This window comes from Gobius niger, assembly GCF_951799975.1.
Source record: "Gobius niger genome assembly, chromosome: 23".
In the NCBI taxonomy this organism is placed as follows: Eukaryota; Metazoa; Chordata; class Actinopteri; order Gobiiformes; family Gobiidae; genus Gobius; species Gobius niger.
The window spans coordinates 6,262,354-6,285,415 of NC_136874.1; the positions used below are offsets into that span (position 1 = coordinate 6,262,354).

The 23,062-nt window shown below is 42.0% G+C and overlaps 1 protein-coding gene across 8 annotated transcripts in view; it reads right to left on the reverse strand.

The window, feature by feature from the left end:
- Positions 1 to 6,405: 6,405 nt before the first annotated feature.
- Positions 6,406 to 23,062, reverse strand: part of LOC306982055 (R3H domain-containing protein 1-like) — a 76,826-nt gene continuing 60,169 nt past the window's right edge. For 4 of the 8 annotated variants that reach the window (XM_079581825.1, XM_079581824.1, XM_079581827.1 and 1 more), the window contains 6 exons: positions 21,069 to 21,172; positions 16,130 to 16,326; positions 13,093 to 13,273; positions 12,042 to 12,139; positions 11,094 to 11,169; positions 6,406 to 7,130 (listed from right to left, as the gene is read on the reverse strand). In XM_079581825.1, coding sequence (XP_079437951.1) covers positions 7,084 to 7,130; positions 11,094 to 11,169; positions 12,042 to 12,139; positions 13,093 to 13,273; positions 16,130 to 16,326; positions 21,069 to 21,172 — 703 coding nt within the window. In that variant the 3' untranslated portion in view covers positions 6,406 to 7,083. Of the gene's footprint in view, positions 7,131 to 11,093; positions 11,170 to 12,041; positions 12,140 to 13,092; positions 13,274 to 16,129; positions 16,327 to 21,068; positions 21,173 to 23,062 lie in introns of those variants that run through there. The other 4 variants (XM_079581823.1, XM_079581826.1, XR_013794162.1 and 1 more) reach the window with 4 other exon arrangements.

Genomic DNA, 23,062 nt, shown 5'->3' on the forward strand with positions numbered 1-23,062 from the left:
ATTGTTTAGTATTCTTGAGCGGTTCCCAACCTGGACTGGGCCTTTGTGGAGTTTGCAGGTTCTCCCCATGTCTGCGTAGGTTTCCTCCTGGTACTCCTGTTTCTCCTACCACAAAAAACATGTACAATAGTCCAGGATGAATGATGTGTACGCGAGAATGAATGATGGTGGTCAGAGGCACCGTTGGCGCAGGTGTGTGCAGTCGCGACAGAGCTTTTGTCAGTCTCCCCCAGGGGAAACTGAAGCTACATACTCAGCTTACCACCACAAAGTATGGAGTGAATGTCTATTTGTCTCATGTAAAGTGCTTTGTGACTATGTCTTTGAAAGGCGCTATACACATAAAGTCCTTTCCTTTATTAAAGGCAAGTCAAAATCGGTTCATACTGATGTTTTTTTCACAACAAATTCTTAAGCGAAAAACGGCACTCGTTGCTAGCGTTAGCATACAAGCATGAAGGCTAACGTTATTTACCTGGTTAGCATTGGCAGTTTTTTTTAATATTTAAGGGCTGTTGAACGACTTTCCTCCACTCCATGTCTCTGTATCTTCATTTAGTAGTAAAATCGATTCATAATTCAGCATTTGTTAAAGGGACTATAAGGAGTTTAAAAATGTTAAAATTAAGTATTTTCCTCCACCTACATGTTCCAACCATGTCCTAATGTGTAGAATGAGCTCAGACCTGTTCACCACAACTGCCTCTAAAATCCTGTACGGTCACTCAAAAATGTATCACTTCGGCCCGAATTGCCGTCATGCACGAGCTTAATATAGAAGGTGCAGTTACATATGGCCAGAGGTGGCAGTAGTGAGTATAAAATGGCCAACTTGCTTCCAGCCCCTTTAAAGTAGTTGTGAAGAAATGGGAGAAAAGTTCTGTTTTACCTTCTTTGTTTTCCCCCTCTCGCTGCTTCGAACATAATGGGCACATCCAAAACTGCGGTCTGTAATCTGGAATGTTCTGCAGTATGGCCTAAATAAAACAGAAAGTAAGAAGTATTGGAGCAACACAAGTAGAAGGTCAATGTTGTAGTAACCTAGTAGGCTAATATGTTTGTTAAGTGTGACGTCACGACTTCCACTTATCAATATTTCTGAAACTGACTGAACCTACTTATTTCTCAGACTCATTAGCCAAAAATGCCGCACCTACTGCTAAAATAGTAATATTTACTAAAGTCACTACTTCCGGGGTTAGCGTAAATGCTGCGCCCTTAGCATTAGTCTCCGCTAAAACCCGGATGTACCGATTTTGGTAAATATTACTTTTATAGCAGTAGGTACAGCATTTTTTTGGCTAATGGGCCTGATAAATAAGTATGTTCAGTAACTCTGTTGAGTCTCAGAAATATTGATTGTGGTATTAAAGAGTGTTTTGTAGTTTCTCGCACATCTCGGGAAGAGCTGTGACGTCACCAGAAAGGTTCAGTCCGTCACCTATGGGTTGAGTTGCCCAGTACAGATGACATATTTAAGCTTTCTGTACAATGGAAAACGAACTGAACTTAGCACGGACTGCCCTCCCGAGGTGTATGCTGAAACATTTGTAACACTAGCAAGGTGTTAAACTACAGGTGAGCTTCAATAACAAAGCCAGACAGTCAGTGTGGGTCCACCAGCCCTAAGGCAGAGTTTATTTACAATTAAAACACACACTAAACATGGGTGAATTGGGACTGTAGTGGTGTGGCCTCGAGCTGGGGTGAGAGGGGCATACCATTAGTGAAAAACAAACAAGGTTAAACACAAACAAACACCATTTCCATAACAGAAATCACCCATATACACATGTGCCACCACCACCAAAACTACAAATAAAATCACCACCTAGAGCAGGGGTGTCCAAACTCTTTTCATGGGGGGCCACATATTGGAGCGTACATGGGGTAAAGGGCCATGGGTCGGTGGTTAGTTCCACGAAACCTTCGACTAGCAGAGGTTTAAATTGTGCCTCATGCCTTTATTTATGCTTAAAACCTTAATGCCAGCTCTGTCTCACAATAAAATGATAGTTGTTAGGTTAGAATTGTGTAGAATTATTACATATTAAATAAAAAGGACCATCTCCGATTCTGCAAGCAGCCCGAGGGCCACCAAAAATTGGCCGCAATTTGGACACCCCTGACCTAGAGTGAACCCCTGTCCCACCCAGCTGTAGCTAGATTAGGTCCACACCAATTGGGAAGATCTTGTTTAAATGAAATAACCCAGTAAACTGAAACTAACTCCAAAATAAACTGCAACCAGCACTGAGCCTATAAAAGCACAGTGCGATTATTAAACAATATAACAGAACAACTGACAATTAAAAGCATTCCTTTAAAACTGGACGGTTGACACTTAAAAGAACAGAAAATAATTCACAACGTCAGTGTTTTACAATAAAAGGAACCTTAAAACCTTCAAACCTAAACAGTTGTTCTCACCAGAAAGCAACGCGTGCACAGGCCTGCTCAGAAAAAGGAAGCAAGCGCGTGTAGCTCCTCCCTTTATAGCCTCATGTGATCACCTGACCACACCTGTCCCTGCCACATTGTTTTACATTTGTATCAGCTGCCATGACATAAAAGCCTTTCAATTTCGCCTGCACCTCCTGCCTCAAACTTTCTGCTTGTTGACCTTCTCCAGTCTGGCCGAAAATATAATTGTTAATTGTCGCAAATCCTAAGAGCCCGAAAGGATGCTCAGTCTAAAGCGCCTCTCCTCTCTCTCCTAAATGCTTCCATTGTATTTCAAGGCCTCCCCTAACGACGTCTACCTCCGCCGCCTCCTCTGCGCGCTCCTATGGCAACACGCTTGGATGACATTAATATATTTTTTACATAATAATGAATCAATTATCTGGCCCGTGGAGCGTGCGCATTTGAATAATAATTTGGGAAGTGTGCAGATCAGCGCGCGCGTAGGAGACTGCATGGTGTGATCAGAAGACGTCTCGCTGACACAGGGTCGGGTTTTTGCTCTGCCAATCGGCCCCCCTCCCGTGCGTTTCGTGCGTAATGGGATGAGAGCGCGCAGGGGCTGTGGCACCTTCGCACTATTTATAACCAAAGTGAAGCGAAGAGCCACACCGACCCCTGCTGGCGAAAGACAGACAAACAACAAGAAGAGTTTAAAGCGTTTCTTTAATTTAGAAACCAGTCAGAAATCAATATAAGCCAGTTAGAAAGCAGTGCCGGTGCATTCAGCAGAGCCGAGCCTGTACCTCCAGTTGATGATTGGTAAAACATGGTTAAAGATAAAGAAACAGGCCAGATGCAGAGTATAATAAATTATGATTTGAACCCAAATCTGTGAGTAATTTGGAAAGAAATATCTGTCCTATGTAACCAACTGTGTTGAAAACTAACTATGAGACTTTGGATTAGGGCCTTGTAAATCCTATATACAAAAAAAATCATGCCATTTCCCTCATTCAGAAACAAAAAGACGTCTTGTTTTCATGAATAAACTACTAACCTCTGATGGATGCGTTCACTAAGAGCCGTCATTACGCACCTGCTGCTACGCTTTTGTTTTTCCTTAATTAAACACTTATCTCCAGTCATTAAAAGTGAACACTATGATGTTGAGACACTTTGTTTTTAAGCCTTGAGGTCATAGAGAAGATTTGGTAAGAATTGCAGCTTATAATAGACGTAGAAAAGTCGCATTAACTTGCGGCACTCAATTTTGGAATTGATGTAACCGCAGTGCCACCCAGTGGTCATCACAGCACATGCAACTGTAGGTGACTAAAGATAAAATAATATTGGATATTAGGTGGTTGAATCTTGAACATTTGCTCAGCATTGATTAATGAACAGTTTAAAATATTTATTTAGACCAGGGGTGTCTAAAGTGCGGCCCGGGGGCCAAATGCCGCCCTCAGACCAATTTCTGGTGGCCTTCGGCCTTGCTGAATGGGTACACATCATTAGAGATGGTCCTTTTTATGTGAAATGTAATCATTCTACACAATTCTAACCTAACTAACTATAATGTTATTGTGAGAGAGAGCTGGCATAAAGGTTTTAAAAGAATAGTTCACTGTTTTTACATACTGAGATATGTTCTTACCTGAGCTTAGACGAGTTAACACGTACCTGTCTGGTCTTTGTGCGTGCGCTCAGTCACGCAAAAAGACCAAAGATGTTGCTAGCATTTGGCCTCTCCCAATGTATTCCTATAGCTCCAAACGGGGTGAAGTTAGAAGCTACCACGCTCTTCCAAGGGCACAAAGACCAGACAGGTAGCCTACATAAACAGGATGCATCCAACCAACATTATAATCTTTCATTGATTGAAATGAAAAAAATCAGGTATAGGGCCTTTAATGCTTTACAAAAACAGTTAATGTTCCCAAAATAATAGTGTAGATTAATCACAGGGCTCATTCTTCTTCCTGTTATTTTGAGGCTTAAACCAACATTTCAATCAGAATGTTATGCTTGGATCTCAGCATTCCGGTTAAACGGCATGAATGTTTGTGCTTATTTATGGTCATTTCCCACTTTTCTTATAGTTTGATCGAATATTATACATGACATTGAGTGTTGTCCCAGTACAGGCCTACAGTTTGAGCCGTTCAGGTAGCACACCTAATCTAAGCACGCGCTTCGATCCTCCCAGGACTCGCGCGTCCCCACAGCGTCCCAGTGCGAGTATCTGAAATCCTGTCTAGTCTAGCAGCGCTTATCACAGCACTCCAGGTTGCTGCATCCTTTTTAGTCTGCAGCCTCCTGTCTCTCCGTCCCACATGATAAGAAAATGTAATGCTTTCCCTCATCACTTGTCCCTACAAGCCTCGCCGCGCACTTTGGAAAACCCCTACATTGTTCAACGCAACCTCAATTTGGACAGGGTCTCACCCAACATGGCTGCCATTCTCTCCCGGGGTAGTTTCATTGTAGCTTTCAGCTGACTTTGTGGCTTTTGCAAGTAGCTTTGGACCCACCTGTGCTCTGCTGCGGCGCTGATAAGCCACGGTTAAGTCCAAAATGCATCGAGATTAGCCACTGGAGGAGATTTGGAGGCTCTTAAAGGAGTCTTGGTCCATGTAAGCCCGGCTGGAGGGCATGTACTGACCATTGATCACTGCAGATTAACTTGGCGTCATTTGGAAGAAGGTGCAGGCGCAGGTATTGTCAAAAATAATTGCCTGTTTACAAGGAGACATACGGTACCTTCACCTTTCAAGCGCTGGAGAAAAAATGTTGGATTTTGGACGTCTTTTCATCCTCAACATTGATTTATTTATTCATCAGCATTTTGCAGCAATTTATAATACGGAATAATTGCGTTGTAGCTTTAAAGCTGCATTATGCAACTTTTTATGTGGGAAAAAAGTTGATATTTGTGTGTATTTGACTTTGTAGTGACCCGAGTGGTCAGCATGGCGCCTCCACTTTGGTCTCTACAACGCTCCAGGATTGTTTGGAAGGTTTTCCACAGCTGACGGATCCTCTCACCAGAAAACCTACACAACAATTGATCCTGGAGTGTTGTAGAGAACACCGTGATCGAAAGCAAAGGCGCCATGCGGACCACTCATACAGCCACTGGGTCACTACAAGGTGAAATACGCACAAATAACGACTTTTTCCCCCCCGCATTAATATCACATAATGCAGCTTTAATGTCTTTGACCAGGCTTCTTATTCAACTCATCAAGAGAGTTGACACTCCACCTCAAAACAAAGTACTTTATAGAGATTTCCTTATCAAATCGATCACCCCATGTTTATGAGCACTACATCTTACATTTTATCTTGTATGTGGCCAATTTTATGCGTTTCTGAAGGAATCACTAAAACTGAAGCTTAACTGTCTGGACATAATGTGTATTGTATCGATATATAACACTTTTAGAAAACTATTTAAAACTATTTTTTTTTTTTTCTAATTGTGAGATTAATGTGTTGTTTCTGTATAATATGGAAGCCGACATTTATGTTAAAAGACCTTTGTGCACGATGCATCTAATTATTAAGCCTGTTTATCAACTAGCTTGTTTTCTGTATCACCATAACAGCACTGCTCCCTGATAGTTGTAAATCGAGCCTAAAAGCTTGTCTCTGTGGAAAACTGAAGAATGATATTCTAGTAAATGTGAGAATGAGTTTGGACCGCGACAATACTCGCTTTCCACCAGTAGGGGTCTCTCTTTCATAAGCTACTCGCAGCATTTTCCAATTGCCTTTACAGTGGCATCCATTTCACCAACGCTACATTGAACTACATGCCTCATCTTCATATATGTAGGCCTACTTTTCATGATTATATAGTCATGTTTAAGTTAACACACGTGGTGCAAAGTTTTATTGGCTTCAGACATTATACATGGCCTAAGTCACACCTTACATGGGGCACCTCCAGTTATTTTTGCCATGAAAATCAAACAAAAGACACACAGCATTGCATTTTCTTTGTGCATATATAAACATTTTTAATTTAAATATAAAACAAAGTCGCCTGGGTGAGTGCAACAAACACGTCTCCGAACCTCCGTCAGTGCAAAAACAACATTCGTGGAGCCTAAAATGACAATATATCGAAGCTTTCTTGTAGAGGTCGATGGACTTGTACGGGCCTTGTTGTAAATGCTGTGGAAAATCCGGTGGCACGAACTATTACGATAATCTTTTTTTAACATTGCCAGGTTGATGAAGGCGAAGGAATAAAACGAAAGTAAAAATAAGCACACTTTTTGTAACAATATATATATTATAGATATAGGAAATTTAAATGCAAAAATATTATCACTCGGTTTTTTTTTTAACAGTGGCAACGTTTTCGAACTCCTCCTTGCTGGAACGAAAACAAAAGGAAACCCAAAAAAAGAGAAAAAGGCAGAATTTTACATTGTGTAGTGGCCATTTTGGAAACCGGCGGTGCTTGGTTATTGGAAAACCGTAAAATAAATTAACAGTAAACATTCGTTGCTAGTGACAGAGAGGATGGTGTAGTGAAATATTTTAGCAGCTACAAAATAGTCCATATCTGCCCCCCCCTTTTCTCCGCCAGCAAACTTAACGGCCGATTCGTCCCGATGCGTCGCTATTCTTCTGCCAGCATTCGGTAGGTTTTGGTTTGCCTCGTCAATACCCGTAGGAGGTCTCGTCACCCCCCGCCGTCGGGATGTTCACTGCGGGACAGAGAAAGGCAGGGAAACAGTGGTAAATAAACAGACAAACGATCAAACCTCGCCCCAAAGGGAGGCTTCGGGAAACTGCCTCCGTCAGCAGCGAGATGACACTTAACAGTCAGCTCGGGGCACTTTGGAGAGGAGAGGAGGCAGGTGCGGATTGGGCAGTTTGTTATATATAAGTGGAGTTGTTGCACATCGAGGTGAATTCCACGGATTTTAGCCATGTGAGAAAATAATTGCGATATTCCTCACGTATTTCGCAAAACCCGCTGAAAAAACCTGCTGATCACAGGGATCAGCAGGTTTCACACCGTTCCATGAGTTGCACTAGGGCTGTGCAATTAATCAAAATTCTATTACGATTATTACACTAAACGATTATCAAAGTAGCATAATCGGGCAAAAAATAAAAACACTTTTTTTTTTTGTTCAATTTTTTTTTTCAATTTTTTCATTTTTTTTTCAAAGCAGACTTTCATTATTTCATGCCGCTGGGATTACTTTCCCTTCGCATTTCATGTGCCATGGCTCAAAAACAAACGGCGCTGTGTGATGATGTCATCAGGCTGCGCTTGCTCAGTTTACTTGCGCAGGTGTGAGGGCTGGCCAGCAGGGGGCAGGTGTGAAACAGAGATCTCTCCTTAATCGAGGAATACTTGAAATCATTTGTACTTTTATGACTGTTCAGAAAACAGAAAATATTCAGTATAGTCTGTAGATTAATAAATACATAAATAAAATAAAGATAGACTTTTTGTTTAAAGGCAACAAATAATCGTTTTTTATGTTAAATTAGCATAATCGGGGGAAGAAAAAAAAAATTGTGCTGCTCAGTTTACTTGTGCAGGTGTAAGGGCTGGCCAGCAGGGGGCAGGTGTGAAACAGAGACCTCTCCTTAATCATTTGTACTTTTATGACTTAAAAAAACCCACAAAATATTCAGCATAGTCTTTGATTAATAAATAAATAAATACAATAAAGATAGACTTTTTGTTTGAATAATCAGGATTTCTTTTAATGACCAAAATAATCGTGATTATTATTTTTTCAATAATCGAGTGGCTCTAAGTTACACTACAAGACACTGACGGACAAAGTAAAAAAAGTATTTGACGACGCCTCGAATAAAAAGAGCTAAGAAACTGTTGCTAACATTTTTTCATTTTGCTGAATTATGACTTTTGTTAAATCCGTCTAAAATCCTTGTTCCTATGTGTTCATCCAAGGACACGAGTGCCTTAAGGCCACTGCTGTAATTTTGCGCCATCTCAATGAAATTAGATTGAAAAGTAGCAATCCATCACGAGATTGGGAGTAAAATCCAAAATTACAGCCATCCATCAGCACCAAAAAGCCTGAAAAAATAATATTCTTTAATACTAGGGCCTGAATTAGAATAGAAATTTTGACTTGACCTGAACGGTGCAACAAACCTATTTATCTTGGACATGCCCCGCAGCAAAACAAGACAATGTCAGCCGGTCTTTCAAGGTTGATTTTCTCCCCCCCCCCCCCTCCCAAACTTTAATCTATGCAAAGGTCTTTTTAAGGACATGCTCCCTTCCTTCTTACAAAAACCTTTATATCGCTTATACATCATTTCTGAAGTGTCAGACAGCTGCTTGACGCTTTGGGGAGGGGGGGGGGGTAAGTGTGAGCTCCACAATTACAACCGACGGACCCCTTTGCGAGCTCGCTGTTGACCGAAACCTCTCGAGAGATTGTTGACACGCCGGGCTTGGAATGAAAAAAAAAAGTGCAGGAATTACTCTGGGAGCGCGAAATGCCGAGGTGCTATTCGGAATAATCAGCACATTGAGGGGCCCGGATACTGCAGGTAGAGGCAGCTTTTTTTTCTCTCCCCGCGATCCAGGTGTGAATTCTGCGTCGTCTGTGAAATGATTTTGCTTACATTTCACAAACACCCGGGCCGCTCTCCCTCCCCTCAGCGATGCCAGCACATTTTCACACAATCGGAACCGAGGTTTTTGATTTGGGGGAGACTTCACAGGCACCGGCGTTTTGTTAAAAGACTTATATATCCCATAATTCACTTGTAAAAAAAAAAAAATGTTGTAGATCAAATTATGGATTGCACGGATAATTAGGTTATTACTTGGTTTTCGATTTTCTCTGTTAAATCCCAGCCGGGTTTCTACAGATACCGGCAAGTCAAATTGAAAGCTTTTTAATGCCATTTTAACGCCTTAATACGATATTTTTAATGTCACAAAACCTCAGCATATTTAACATCTCTCATACATAAACATTCCATCAGGTCCGGTTCACCATGTTTAGATTTCCACTGTTGTCGAAATATGAAAACTATATATTTATGGAAACCTTATGGTATAAGCAATGAGAAAAACAATGTTACCATTTGTCATGTGGTAAAATTGTGCAATTATACCATTTTCCCATTGGTCATCGCTACGGTAACACCATGAAACATATGGCAAGGGTTTCATTGACTTTTTTGATTGGAACGACCAAATGGAATCTTCTCCCAAATTCCGTAAATTTCTGCCAAACTAAAAGTTTTACCCCCCATAGAAATGTTTTTTCTTTATTTTTGCTTATCAGAGCAAATGGAAACATTGTTTTTCTGATTGCTTATTTAATTTTTTTTTTCTAAAATTTATTGATATTCAACCCGTTTGAGGAAAAAGAAAAGAAAAAAAAATATTGTGCACATTTTCAGCCAAAACTGCAGTTGAATGTGTTTTGAGTCATACTTTGTGCAGACTTATGTTACTTAAATTGCTGAAAAATGTTATTATTCTCCAAGAAATGTAGATTTAATGCCAGCTTGAATCTAGTTTAAGGCTACAGTTAATTTATTGACTTTTATTGCCCTGTGGAAGCCCTGCAACCCTAGTCCTGCTTTTATCCTAGTTTCGCATAACTTTTTATGCGGGAAAAAAGTTGCTTGTATTTGACCTTGTAGAGACCCAGTAGCTGTATGAGCGTTTATCATGGCGCCTTTACTTTCCATCACAGTGGTCTCTACAACGCTCCAGATCAGTTGTTTTGTAGGTTTTCTGGTGAGAGTCAGCTGTGAAAACCTTCAAAACAATTGATCCTGGAGCGTCCAGGAGACCACCATGATGGAAAGCAAAGGCGTCATGCTGACCACTGATACAGCCGCTGGGCCACTACAAGGTCAAATACACGCAAATATACACTTTTTTTCCCCACATAAAAAGTTATTATATTATGCAGCGTTAAGGATAATTTAAAGGCACACTGTATAACATTTTGGATTACACTGTTAACAATACAAAACATGCTCCTAATGACCAGCTCTTTATTCCAATAGGTAATAGACACAGACAGCATCGCGTCATAGAAGGGGGCGTCGTAGCTAGCTGTTAGCATTAGCGTGATGCTAACATGAAGCATTCTGTTAGCATTCTCCGTTATTTATGTATTTATGGGGCTGTTGAACCACTTTGCTCCTCTCCATGTCTTTGTATCTTTATTTAGTAGAAAACTATATTCATAATTCAGCATTTGTTACAGTAGTTTTTGAATAATAAGACCATATATGGGCGATTCCAGAGATGCCGTCTGTATCTGTCAAAGAATGGATTTGGATAAGGACCTAACCCTGGCTGCCTTTACTCAGTATCTCCATGGAAACAAGCTGGAGACGTCCCGCCCCCAGGTAAGTTACAGTCAAGTCTTAGGAGAGGTGAGGTTTGTTGAGGTTTTTCATTGATAAAAAAATATCTATAATAAAGTAAATGCTTGTATTTTCCTCTACGTATTGGGTGAAATGTTACGCAGTGCAGCTTTAAGGAACATCTGACCAATTTGAGCAAATCATGGACACTTTGGTGGACAAATAATCTCCGTTGAAAGGCTGAGAGAATTCTGCTTTTACAGCGAATCAAGGTCGTCCCCGTGCCGACAGAAGAGACATGTTTTAAAGCAGGAGTTCAAAGGCAGTGGTTTTACCTACACTCAGATCTGAAGACACAGGTTTGCGGCTGGCTCTCCTCCCGTGACTGCTACGCCACATCCCCAGCGGACCCTGTGTGCGAGAGCGAGACACTGTAGAGAAACCTTTATGTCTTTGTTTAGTCTCATAGTCTCAGGGTTCATCCCGGTTTTGTTTGTTCCTCGCCCTGGCTGCTCTTTTCTCCGCGATACTTGCCACACATAGTTACTCTACCGCTCCGGGTTTGTATAGTAATCAACCCGGACACGCTCAATTGTTTTTCTGTTTCCGAGGCGCAATAATGTCCGCTTATTTCAACGTGCCTGTGCGCATTAGCCAAAGTTGAAGACTGCAATTGCATTAAGGCGCTGTCTGCTATTTAATAAACAAACATTTTCTCCTTACAAAAACATAACTGTCGATTCGAAACCAATTGGGAAATATCTCCAAAACAATACCTGTGCGATCTCGAGGGGGGAAACAGCAGAGCATTATCGTACATTAACAATTCGATGTATTTGTTTCTTAATGCGTTTGGACAGGTACACTCGGATAGTAACGGAAAAAATTTAATAGCAAAAAATAACGCGGTGATCTTTTCTAACCAGGAGTGTAATTTGACATGTCTAGACAGTGCATAACTAAACTAAAAGATTGTTTGAAAATCTCTAAAGGATTCGGGTAGTTAGGATAAGAAGTAATGCCGGTTGTTTGGGTGTGTTCGAGCACCACTCAAGCCATTAAACGTTCCTGAAATGTTCTCTTTTAAAAGTGGAAATTTCAAAAGGACTGAGTCAGGGCTGCTCTTATCGATCTATTCAGCGACTTCAATGGGAGAATGTTTTGATATTTGCCAATCTTTTTTTTTTAACTTTCTTTGCAGACAGTTTTGGCCAAAAGTTTGCTGGCTTAGTTTATATGGTTGTCACGGTGACGCGGTGTGGGAGGTCCTCCGTTTGTCGTACCTGGTGTTTGGTGACCATGTGTGCGGCGTGGAGTAGAGGAGGTCTGATGGAGGGCTTGTACTGGAGCGGCTGCCCCAGGAGCGAGTAATGCGGCTCACCTGAAACATCAACAAAGCCACATTAAACTCAAACAGAAAGGAAAAAAAAAAAAGCTTCTGACTCTGGGGGGCGGGACATCTCCAGCTCCAGGGGGGTGCAAACTGTTTTCGAGGGCTGCATTTTGGAGTTTATATGACGTGTACTCGATGCAAAGGGTTTAACTGTGAAACCACACCCTTATTTAGGTTAGCCTTTAAGCTAGCTGTGTCTCACGTTAACTTTACAGAAGTAACAATGATCAATGAATGAGGAATCAACTTTGCCAATTCATACTAGGGCTGGGTACCGTTAATTTATTCACGACACCTTATTTGTGAATTATTTGTTTTATAGAACCATGAAGCAGATTCATAATGTTCATTTATTCCTTTTCCTTTCATTTCATTTCTTTTGCATTTGCATCATTTGTTTGAGATGAAACAACCAAGATTTTCCATATTTAAAAACAAAAGAAAAATCCCTTTATTATTTTAAATTATTTCTCTAAATTTATACATTTTTTCTACATGTTTTTTCCCCAATTTTCCACTTGTCCTTCCCATTTTTTCCATTCTCTTTCATTCTTTCCTTCCTTCTTTCCATTCTTTCCTTCCTTCCTTCCTTCCATTCTTTCTTTCCTTCCTTCTTTCCATTCCTTCCTTCCTTCTTTCCATTCCTTCCTTCCTTCTTTCCATTCCTTCCTTCCATTCTTTCCTTCCATCCTTCCCTTCCAATCTCACTTTCAATATAGTCCGGTCTGTCTAGCACATTAGGCTGGGAGAAAGTTGAACTAATGAATAACATGGTGCTTTTATTTTGGTGTGCTGGATCGAAACAGGAAGTCACGTCATGATTTGAGGTTATGCACAGAGTCAATTATACCACAGAATTGGCATATATTGATAATCCCCCCCATCTGAATTCCACAGTATTATTCTGCTTCATGACAAAACCGTGCGTGACCCCCTCTGACCTTGTCCAGGGTGGCAGAAGGCAGTAGGCAGCGTTGGGTGGTGGGGGTGCGCGAGGTGGGGGTGCGCCGCGTGGGGGTGGGCCATGAGCGGGATGGGGGGCAGTCCAGTCGGCATGGCCTTGATGCTGCCGTGGGATTGTCCGGGAGAAGGGGTGAGCGCCGGGGACGAGGGCAGGCTGCTCTACGCGCAACGCCCCCCGGTGGTTACAGGCGGGAGGGGAGGAGGAGAGACACAACAAGAACACATTCATTCAAAAACAAGCGGGGCATTCAAAGACCTTCAGGACAGGTCCCTTTTCTATATATATGACAAAGATTTCAAAGTTTGGAGAAAAATATACAAAAGTTGAGAAAACGTAATCAAATCGATGGACTTAAAGCGGCAATTCCCGTTTAGTTTAAGTCACAAAATCAGAGCCAAGTTTATAATGATGATGTTCCCAAATGACCACTTAACTAAGGTTCGGGACATTAGCTTTGCAAAACGTCTAGACGCTGGAGTAAAGCTGCCCGTTAGAAAAGTGTCAATAAATATGCAGATGCAACAAGGCTAAACGGGAGCGGGGGGATTGTTCAGGAAGGACATAAATACTTCAGATCCTTCCCAGATTATAGTATACAGGGATGGGACAAAATATCGTTTTGCAATACAGTGGGGAAAAAAAGTACTTGGCCAAAATCCAATAGAAAGTCTATGGGAAACTGACCAAATACTTTTTTTCCCCCACTCTATATCGCAATACCTCTTTGTTGTGGCACACGTATTATATCGGAAGGAGGTATTGCAATATTTCTGATACTATACTTCTGCAGAGGCTCACAGTTGCATATAATGACTCTATGAGGCTGCTGTTAAAGATGCCCAGACACTGTAGTGCGAGTCAGATGTTTGCTGACTGTGGAGCTCACTCTTGTCCTGCTGCACTTCGTCATTGTTATTTTAAATTTATGTGTAGACTGAGCAACTCTCAGAATGGTATAATACGGACTCTGGTGTGTCCTGTGATCAGCACAATGAGATTCACGTCAAAAATGTGGAATCATTGGCGCTCGTGTCTTTATGTGTGTGGCAGCTAGAGAATTGCTGGTACCTTGTTTTGTTTCTGCAATTATCTGCAGTATTTTAATATTTTTCTTTTAAACATAAATATGGATCATGTGTTCTCACTTGTGTCCTTAATAAAGATTGAATGAATGAATGAATATATATATATATATATATACAATGTTAATACTAGTTTGGGTGCTTTTAAAATGCCGCTGCCAATTGCACTTTGATAATGTTTTACTCAATGTCACACCGAACATGGGCGTAAAATATGGGGGGCTACAGCCAAACTATGTAACTAACTGGACCCCCTGAAAGGACCCCCAATATTTTACCAACTGTTACGCCCTTTACACCGATTCATATTTACTTCTTATACCTTTTGGAAACTCAACCTGTGCTTTCATATTCAATTAATTCAGGGTAAAGTATTGCAGTTTATTTGATTGACAAATCCTAATACTGCATCACAATACGTGCCATATCGGGCCCTCTGTATCATGATGTGTATTGTATAGTTTATACCATTGGTTCTCAACCTGGGGGTCACAAGACAAATTGAGGGGGTCACCAGATCATGTAGATAAAATATGCATATTTTTATTAGCATATAATCAAATATTTTATTGTAGCATGTGTGTGCTATTTTACCAGAGTGCCATTATTTGTACGTAATTTGATTAATTTTACTTTAGCCATTTGTCTTTTTTAAGAATTATGTAGGTTAATGTGCCCATTTCTCATGGTGTGACCAAGGCGGGCGATCACAAACCCCTTTAACTGTTATAAAGGGGGTCGCGGCTCCAAAAGGTTGAGAACTACTGGTTTATACAATAATCTTAATGTAAACCTACTGACAGTATAAAACAGGTCTAATATCCTTATCTGTATCGCCAAATTATATGAATTATCATGTCAAATATATGATTATGGATTAATTGAAAAGGCGAATGTAGTAAAAGTTTGACCAAGCCCTGAGCAATATTTCTAAAACATAATCAAAAGGTAAGGTTTGCAGGAAATAGGATTTATTTTCATTAATTTCACACACATGATGATCTATCTGAGACGTTACCATGGCAACAAGAACATTTTACCTGACAAAAAGGTGTATTTTTATGTTTTTTGTTGTTAAGCCCACCCGCAGAATGTTAAAGGGTTGCAGACACTTCCTCCAATGGCTCTAACTCTGCACGCCCTTTAACTAGAAGTGCATATTTTTGTAAGTGAACAGAAGCTTTAGATCGAGGTTAGCGACGAGAAGATGTAAAAACATTTAAAGCCAAAAATAAATAACCAAACTGTAAAAAGCTGCCTCCGTCATTTGGCCGAGTCATTTGTTCGTTCAAGTTGCTGCTTTAATGTCCCATTGGATCCCCATTAGCCCCTGTAATGTAGCGTTACCCACTAATGCTGGGGACTATTTTCTCCTCATTCCGAACTATAGCCGCCGCGCCGCCTCCACTCACTCAGCCGATTTAAAACAGACTTTTAACCTGCCCCGGGCTCCGGAGACACACCAGGGAGGGGCGTACAGTAGGTCGCCGTCATACCCAAACAACTAAACTAAATTGCCTCTCAAAATTGCTTTCTTAACTTTTTGACACATTCGATATTGTAGATGTGAGAATTAAATTAAAACTTTTAGGATATTACGCTGTCGTCTTAGCTTGCCGCGGGGTCACGGAGCTAATTGAATCTCTTGTTGAAGGATTTTATATGGTTGCTGATACAAGCGTCTTTGTTCCCTCTGGCTTATCCCCACAGTAAAATCATCAGGCTCTTAGCATTTAGTGATTAGCATAATAATTTGGAACACGTTTTGGCTGTAAATGCTCTTCTTAAAGCAACACCCGCGATTCATGTGGACTTGGGAGCCGGCGGAGTCGACGCCGATGCAATTTACAAACCGAGAACAGAGAACAGAGAACAGAGCCAAGTCTAAATAATACCCGACACAGACTCATCGCTCCACGTCTAGTCTTGTACCTGCGTGTTGTCCAGGGGCAGCTGCAGCTCCTGGGCCGTCCTGCGGGGGCGCTGGTGCTCCGAGCCGCTGTTATGCTTGTGATGGTGGGCGCTTTGTTTTCGGTGGCACGGGGACGGCGCTCGCGGCTGCTGACAGGTAGAGGGCGACGTCATCTGCAGCATCACCATGGAGCTGCCGGGCGGTGGCGGTAACAGCCCTGCACAGAAACAAAACGAAAACCCCTTAAGGATAATGTGACGACACGTTTACCTTATCAGATATACAACCACTAGCTAAACTTGGACTAATAGTGGAAAAAGCTTCTTCTAACAGCTTCTTCATGAGCAAAAAGCTTCTGGAGATGGAAGCGAAACGTCCTCAACATGAGACGACAATAAAATCTTCACTACAATGAATAATTCCCGGACGACTGAGAGCCTGTTGTGCTTTGTGCTTGTGTTTGGTAATCATCTCAAACACATCTTTAATCACCATCTTACTCTTTGTTGGTAAGAAAATGCAACACTGAAACTAAGTATGTTTCCCTTCCTGATCCTCCATGTGATCTCCAAATAAGCCCCTCCCCCTTGCTCCCCTTCGCTGTGCAGCTGTTTTAATCGAGAGTCAGGAGGATTGAGCTTAGCAAGAGATTGAGAGGCAAGGAAAGACCTGTTAGTCTGTGGTTGGGACAATGGAGTGTCTGACTCATCCTCCGGAACAGTAGGGGGCGGTAATGCTCTAATAAATGGTTGCCAATCGCCGAACAACTTGAAGAAGAAGAGGCGAGGAAAGCATTTCCTGGATTTGTAGGACCTCTGGAGGAGCTTTTTGGCAGCCATTGCCCCAAAATGTCACCCGAAAATGTGCTAGTGGCTCAAATATAACTGAGGGTACGTTTTTGATGACATGGTTAAAAGCTCTAGGGGTTATTGGCGCATAATACCACACCCTTTAACAACTACCGTATTTTCCGGACTATAAGTCGCACCGGCCAAAAAATACATAATAAAGAAGAAAATAACATATATAAGCCGCTCTGGAGTATAAGTCGCACCAGCCACCCTGCTGCACTGTTGACAAGCCTAGTAAGGGTATCCTCTTTTCAGGCATTTGTGTTCTTCAGTCTTCGCAGATACTGGTAGACAAGCCTAGAGCGCCCTCTAGCGGCTGTCAGTGTGAAAATAACGAACATGTGATATTATATTTTGATATACAAGTCGCCCCTAAGTATAAGTTGTACCACCAGCCAAAATAAAATAGAGTTTTAGTCCGAGTTGGTCACCATATCTTTACTATTGTAAGGCAACGCTTGTGCTTGGGCTGAGATCTTGCCCATGAAAAAGGGCTACATGCATTCAAATCAAAAGTATTCTGTCTTCATGGCGTCTTCATAGATTTGAAAACGTTTTGTGTTGATTTTGAACACCTCTGACCAAACGTTTTCTCCACACGAGCACAAAAAAAAAAAAGACAGAATAAGGAAAATCCACCTGCACCGGGTACGGCCGAAAACAATTACCTAAATGCACTTTACCTTTGATGGCATTTCCAAAGTCACATCAGTCATGCGTCGCCGGCTCATTAGCAAAATTGAATTGGGTGGATTTAGAGGCAAAGGGAATGGAGCCTGTTATTGCTGAATGGGATTGTCTCCTTTTATAATGAAGCCACTTCGGAGCTAATTGCCGAGCGCGGAGCACGGCGGTTTCTGATGAGGTGTGGAGAGACTGAACTAAAGTGCTGAAACGACCACCCAGACAAAACTATGAGTCATTCCTAAAGGTGAGCTGCTCTTTACGAAAATTATCGGCTTGGGCGAATGTTGAAGTGTTCAGAACTTTTTCTGCAGTACTAGGCGATAGTGTTCCCGCAGCCACATGCAGTCCTCGCATTCAGAGCAAACACGATTAAAACTAGTGAGAAGGTTTCAAAAGGTTGCGTGCTACTGCTGTTATTATGCCCTTGGGCCTTGCCTTCAGGGCCTGAGCACGCTGGGGTATGAATGTGAGCGTTTGGAAGTTCAGCAGGGGAAATGGGACAACTTTCATGGGGGAAATGACCAATAATTAGGGCCATAATCATGTATTTTGTCCGGGTTGAAAGCACCATACAGTAGTTAGCCATAGCCAAGGGTTAAATGCCTCCCCCCCCCCCCACTAATCTTCCTCTGTTGACATCCCAAATCCGATCCCAGCCTTTGTTGATTCATGTTTCGTTATTGCTAATTGATTTATAAGTACATCCATGAATATTTGACTTAATTCGACTGGCCGGGGCTTCTGCCAATTAAAACTGTTTACTTGCATCAGAGTACAGTGAGGGAGACCTTGATGCGCCCCGCTAATGATGTGCTAGAAATAATGTCTTCTCCCCACTGCTTCGAAATTATGATCCGACATGAAAAATAAAGGTCATTAGCAAAAGGACGGCTCCACCTGGGCCCCTGGGTGCCGATCTCCGCAGCTTCGGAAAAGGGCAAACGAATTTAAAGCAGAGATTAGACTAGCACTTTCCCAGGAATCGCAATGTAATTTCAACACTGTTGCATTAAATGTTCTTGGGGGGCGATTTAAAGAATGGTTGAGTCATCGATACAGTAAAAAGAAAAAAAAAAAGAAAATCAGGTTTTATGAGCACTTTGAGCTGCTCATAACCGATCAAATGTAGGATTTTTAAAGATGTGGAGGAGGGTTGTGTGTTTTACCTACATAACCAAGGAAGCACAGATCTTCAGAGAGCAGGAAGCAAGACTACGCAGGAAGCAAGACTACGCTTTTAGATGCATTCAGAAACAGGCCCCCGGGACGCTAAACAGGGATGACGGGGCTTTGTTTGCTTTCCCACACCTGGGATGCTCCTGAGGAAGTCGGACAGCAGATGGCGCTATCGTCCTACATCCTCTGCAGCCCAAACGGTCAGGTATGAAAACCACATTAACCACTTTTCCCCTGGCAGACACTACCCAGCCCAGGGCCTGGTCAACCCGGTAGGGCGAGCATTTCGGCTGCCGAGACCAGGGCCAATCCGGTCTGACCAGGTATACGTTTTAGCCCCGACCTCTAGCTGTGAGAGAGAGGACAGCCCTCACTAATAACATGCAGGTCATACTGATTTAATATTTCACATCATACCTCTGTTCTAAAGAGGGATTTTGCCGATGTTAGCATTTAACTAATATCACTGCTCGCGCAATTTTAGCTGGTGCTTTGTTTGATTGAGACCTGAGCATAGATATAATATAATACAGATGAGTGGGTCCCGTTCAGCCCCATTCATGGTAATGGTCCCTAACCCGCTGTGAAACTTACATGGCTGCCTGTTCCTTAAAAGGGCAAAAAGGCGGGAAGCCCTGCACTCACGGGTTGGGTGGAGCCTCCACAGAGCTCCAGAGCTTGATTGACAGGCGCTGGAGCCAGTCAATGCACTGAAAATGCGATTTTGGGCTGAAATACAAAAACCAGCGTGGTTAAAAATATTTCACCTACCCCAGCGTTGTCACATGGGTCATAGCGACATTTAGAAAAAAAAAAAAAGGTCTTTGGAGCCAGGCTTTTAAGCCGGTCTTGGGAGGTTTTAAGTCCCATTAGAATCCAATCTACAAAGTGTCTTTTGGAGTCGCCCCTGGCCACAAGGGGGTGGTATAAGAGCAATGTCAGCTCCCAGCCCTGAGGATTGGACCTGAGATTATGACATCACAATCTAAAACCTATTTGCCGTGATATTGCCTGCAGAAACCCTGTCTTAGCAGTTTTTTCTTATTTATTTTTTCTTGTTTATTTTTCTTTCTATGTTTTTGATGTCATTGTTGTTTCTGTTTTTCTGTATGTACGATTTCCTGTTTCCCTGTGCCCTCTGGCTAATTTAGTCCTTCATTTGTTGTATGCTTTAAATCAACGTATATATATATGTAAAAAAAAACATTAGCTTGTTGCTTGTTACTTGTTACTTTCATAGTTCGTCTTTAAGCTGCTTCTTTCCTCTAGTATTTGCCTTGGCACCTTTGAATGACTCCACATCCCCCACGAGAAGGCAGCATTTGTCCACATTTGTTCTCCTTTAATGACGTTCTGTACGACATGCACATCTGTTGTGTCGTGTAGTGGAAACACAAGCATGTAGTCGATACATGACAAGGCAAGTACTGTAGAGCCGTGTTCAGTGGAAAGGTGGCAATTTGGTCAATGGATGAACGCTCAAACCAAAGCCATTGCCCCATTACCGTCCTAAATGACTTATCATCGTTCCTCCTTGTGACACAGTGTGTTAGTTAAACAATTGGACCTATACAATTGCACCTTCGGCTCGGCCCATTCCTGCCGCACAAATGATGCTTGTGTTTTCACTTTATCCGAACTCCAGGGAGGTGTAATCATTGCGCTTGGCTCTTTTTCATTTCGGGGGATCCGCAGTGCAAAATCTAATCACGCATCTGCCTGGCTTACAAAGGCAAAGTGAGCTCCGCGAAGATGATTTCATTACGCTGCCCGAGTTTTAGCGATGAAGGAATACATTGCGGGGTTATTGACAGAGAGAGATGGGGGGGAAGAGGGGGGGGTGAAGATGGGTGAAAGCTGCGAGGGAAGAGGGTCTCCAGGGCGAGGCTTGTCAGGAGCATTAGCCTCTATAACATCACTGGAGTACTGCAGATGGCACAGACAGGGGTGGGAAATGAGGACGAAACGCAGAACTAAACTAGATTGAAGCCTGGACTTAAACCATGACAGAAAATGGGACTGGGTCAAGACTTAAAGGGACTATACAGAGTTTAAAAATGTTAAAATTATGCATCCTCCTCCCCCTACACTCTCACTCAAAAAGGTGTTACTCCGGGTCCAAATTGCTTAACATAGAAGGTGCAGTTACACGTATGACCTGAGGTGGCAGTGGTGAGTATAAAAAGACCAGCTTGCATCTTGCCCCTTTAACCAGGACCAGAAAGGAACAGAACAGTGCCGTTACCTGTGTACTGCTGTCCCGGGAGCGGCTGCGACACACAGGGGGACGAGTTCTGGGGGAAAGACAGCTGCTCCATCACTGGTGTGGGCAAGAAACTCACCGTGGAACTGCAAAGAAACACAATTCAACATTTAGGGTGAAAGGTTCAAGTCCAAGTGTAGTAATGTCGACTAGGACAAGTCCAGAAATGCAGGGACCTCCTTCATTTGTTACCATTTGTGTCCAGAGTGCATATATTTGGGTACCAATATCGATCTTATGTTCATAATTTTGGAAATAGCACAATAATACACAATAGTGCCCGAATTTTGAAAAGGTTTAGCTCATGGACAGTCCAAGTAAAGAAGGGGGATGTGAGGACAGAGGGAGCCTGGAGACAGTTATCCATCTGCCGTGTCACTGTTGACTGTTGGGACATTTGGACATTAAATGTGTTCGTCTGTTTCACTGTTTGATATCTGTCACGTTGTTGATTTTATAACTGTGTTCCTCTGTTTGAAACTGAATCAACAATGAGTGAAGCCACTGTGGGGCGACTCCTGGTACTCTTTAAAGGGACTATGCGGAGTTTAGAAATGTTAAAATTAAAGTATTTTCCTGCCTCTACATGTTTCAACAATGTCCTAATGTGTGGAATGAGCCCAGACCTGTTCACCACAACTGCCTCTAAAATCTAAAATGGAAAACCTTTACAGCACAGCATATGATTATAATGTAAATGTCTAAAATTGCAGAGTCCCCGAGTATTACAGTCGGGGAACTTCTGCCCTGGATTGCATTTCATTGTCGAAAACATGATTCAAGCTTCTCCGAAAGCGCAAATTGCCAATATCTTGGTTGGTGATTGGCCTCGGAGGCAGACTTTGAACACCAAAAGCTGAAGTTAAATCGCATGAAAAAAGTGCCTCTTTAAACCCTTTAGATGTCCACAGAGCGCTCCCTAAAGCTGCTCCTGCTTCATTAGGATGGGACAGCCGACGCGGACCCATCTGCTCGTATCTGCGCTCCGCCGTGTTGCCGCGGGGACCATGGCTGCGCTCGGTATGCAGCTGGTCCAGGTGGAAGTCCGGGATCTCGTGGGACTGTCCCAACTCTCTGCCCAACCGACACATAAATCATTTCGGCGGCTGACTGACCTACTTTACGAGCGGGGATAAAGCGCTGGCGCTCGAGCAAAGACTGGAGGTGGACTAAAGCAGGACTAATGCGAGGACTGAGGCTGGTGAAAGCAGGTCTTAAATGGGACTAAACCAAGTATCAGCGAAGGGCTGCATGAAAACTGCACCAGGCCAGAGCTATAGGTATAAAAGAGGTCCAAACCGGGACTACACTACAATTGTACCAGCAGTAAACCACGACAAAACCAGACTTTAAATTAACCCGAAACCTTGAAATCCAACTATACCCACGTTATTACAATAACTTCTGAAACCTAAAAACAATCCAAATCCTAAATGATGCCAGTCTGGAATCGAAAAAAATTAAGGTATCAAAAGTAAGAACCGAAAAGAAATATAGAATCTTTATATCCAAGTTTTGATTTTTAAATAAAGGGGCCCCCCCCCCCCCTTTTTAGTGGAAAAAAATTGGGAAAATTGTGGGCAAATTTTAAAAAAATAAATAAATAAATGAATTTTAAAAAGTAGAAAAAATTGGATTAAATAAAATGAAATAAATAAATTAAATAAAAATAAAAAAGTAGAAAAAAAAAGTGGGAAAATTTAGGAAAAAATTCTGGGGAAAAAATAGAACATTTGGGGGAAAAAAACTTGGAAAATGTGTTAAAAATGGGGGGAAAATAAGAAAAACTTAGAAAGTGTTTTTCTGGCCTTTTGTCGTTAAAGGAAGTTTCTTGGTTGTTTCACCTCAAACAAATGATACAAATGCAAAATAAATTAAATGGAAAAGGAGTAAATTAATATTATGGATCTCTTTTATGCTTCTATATGACAAATATTTAAGCACAGGTATTGAAAGTATCGTTCAGGTATCGGTAT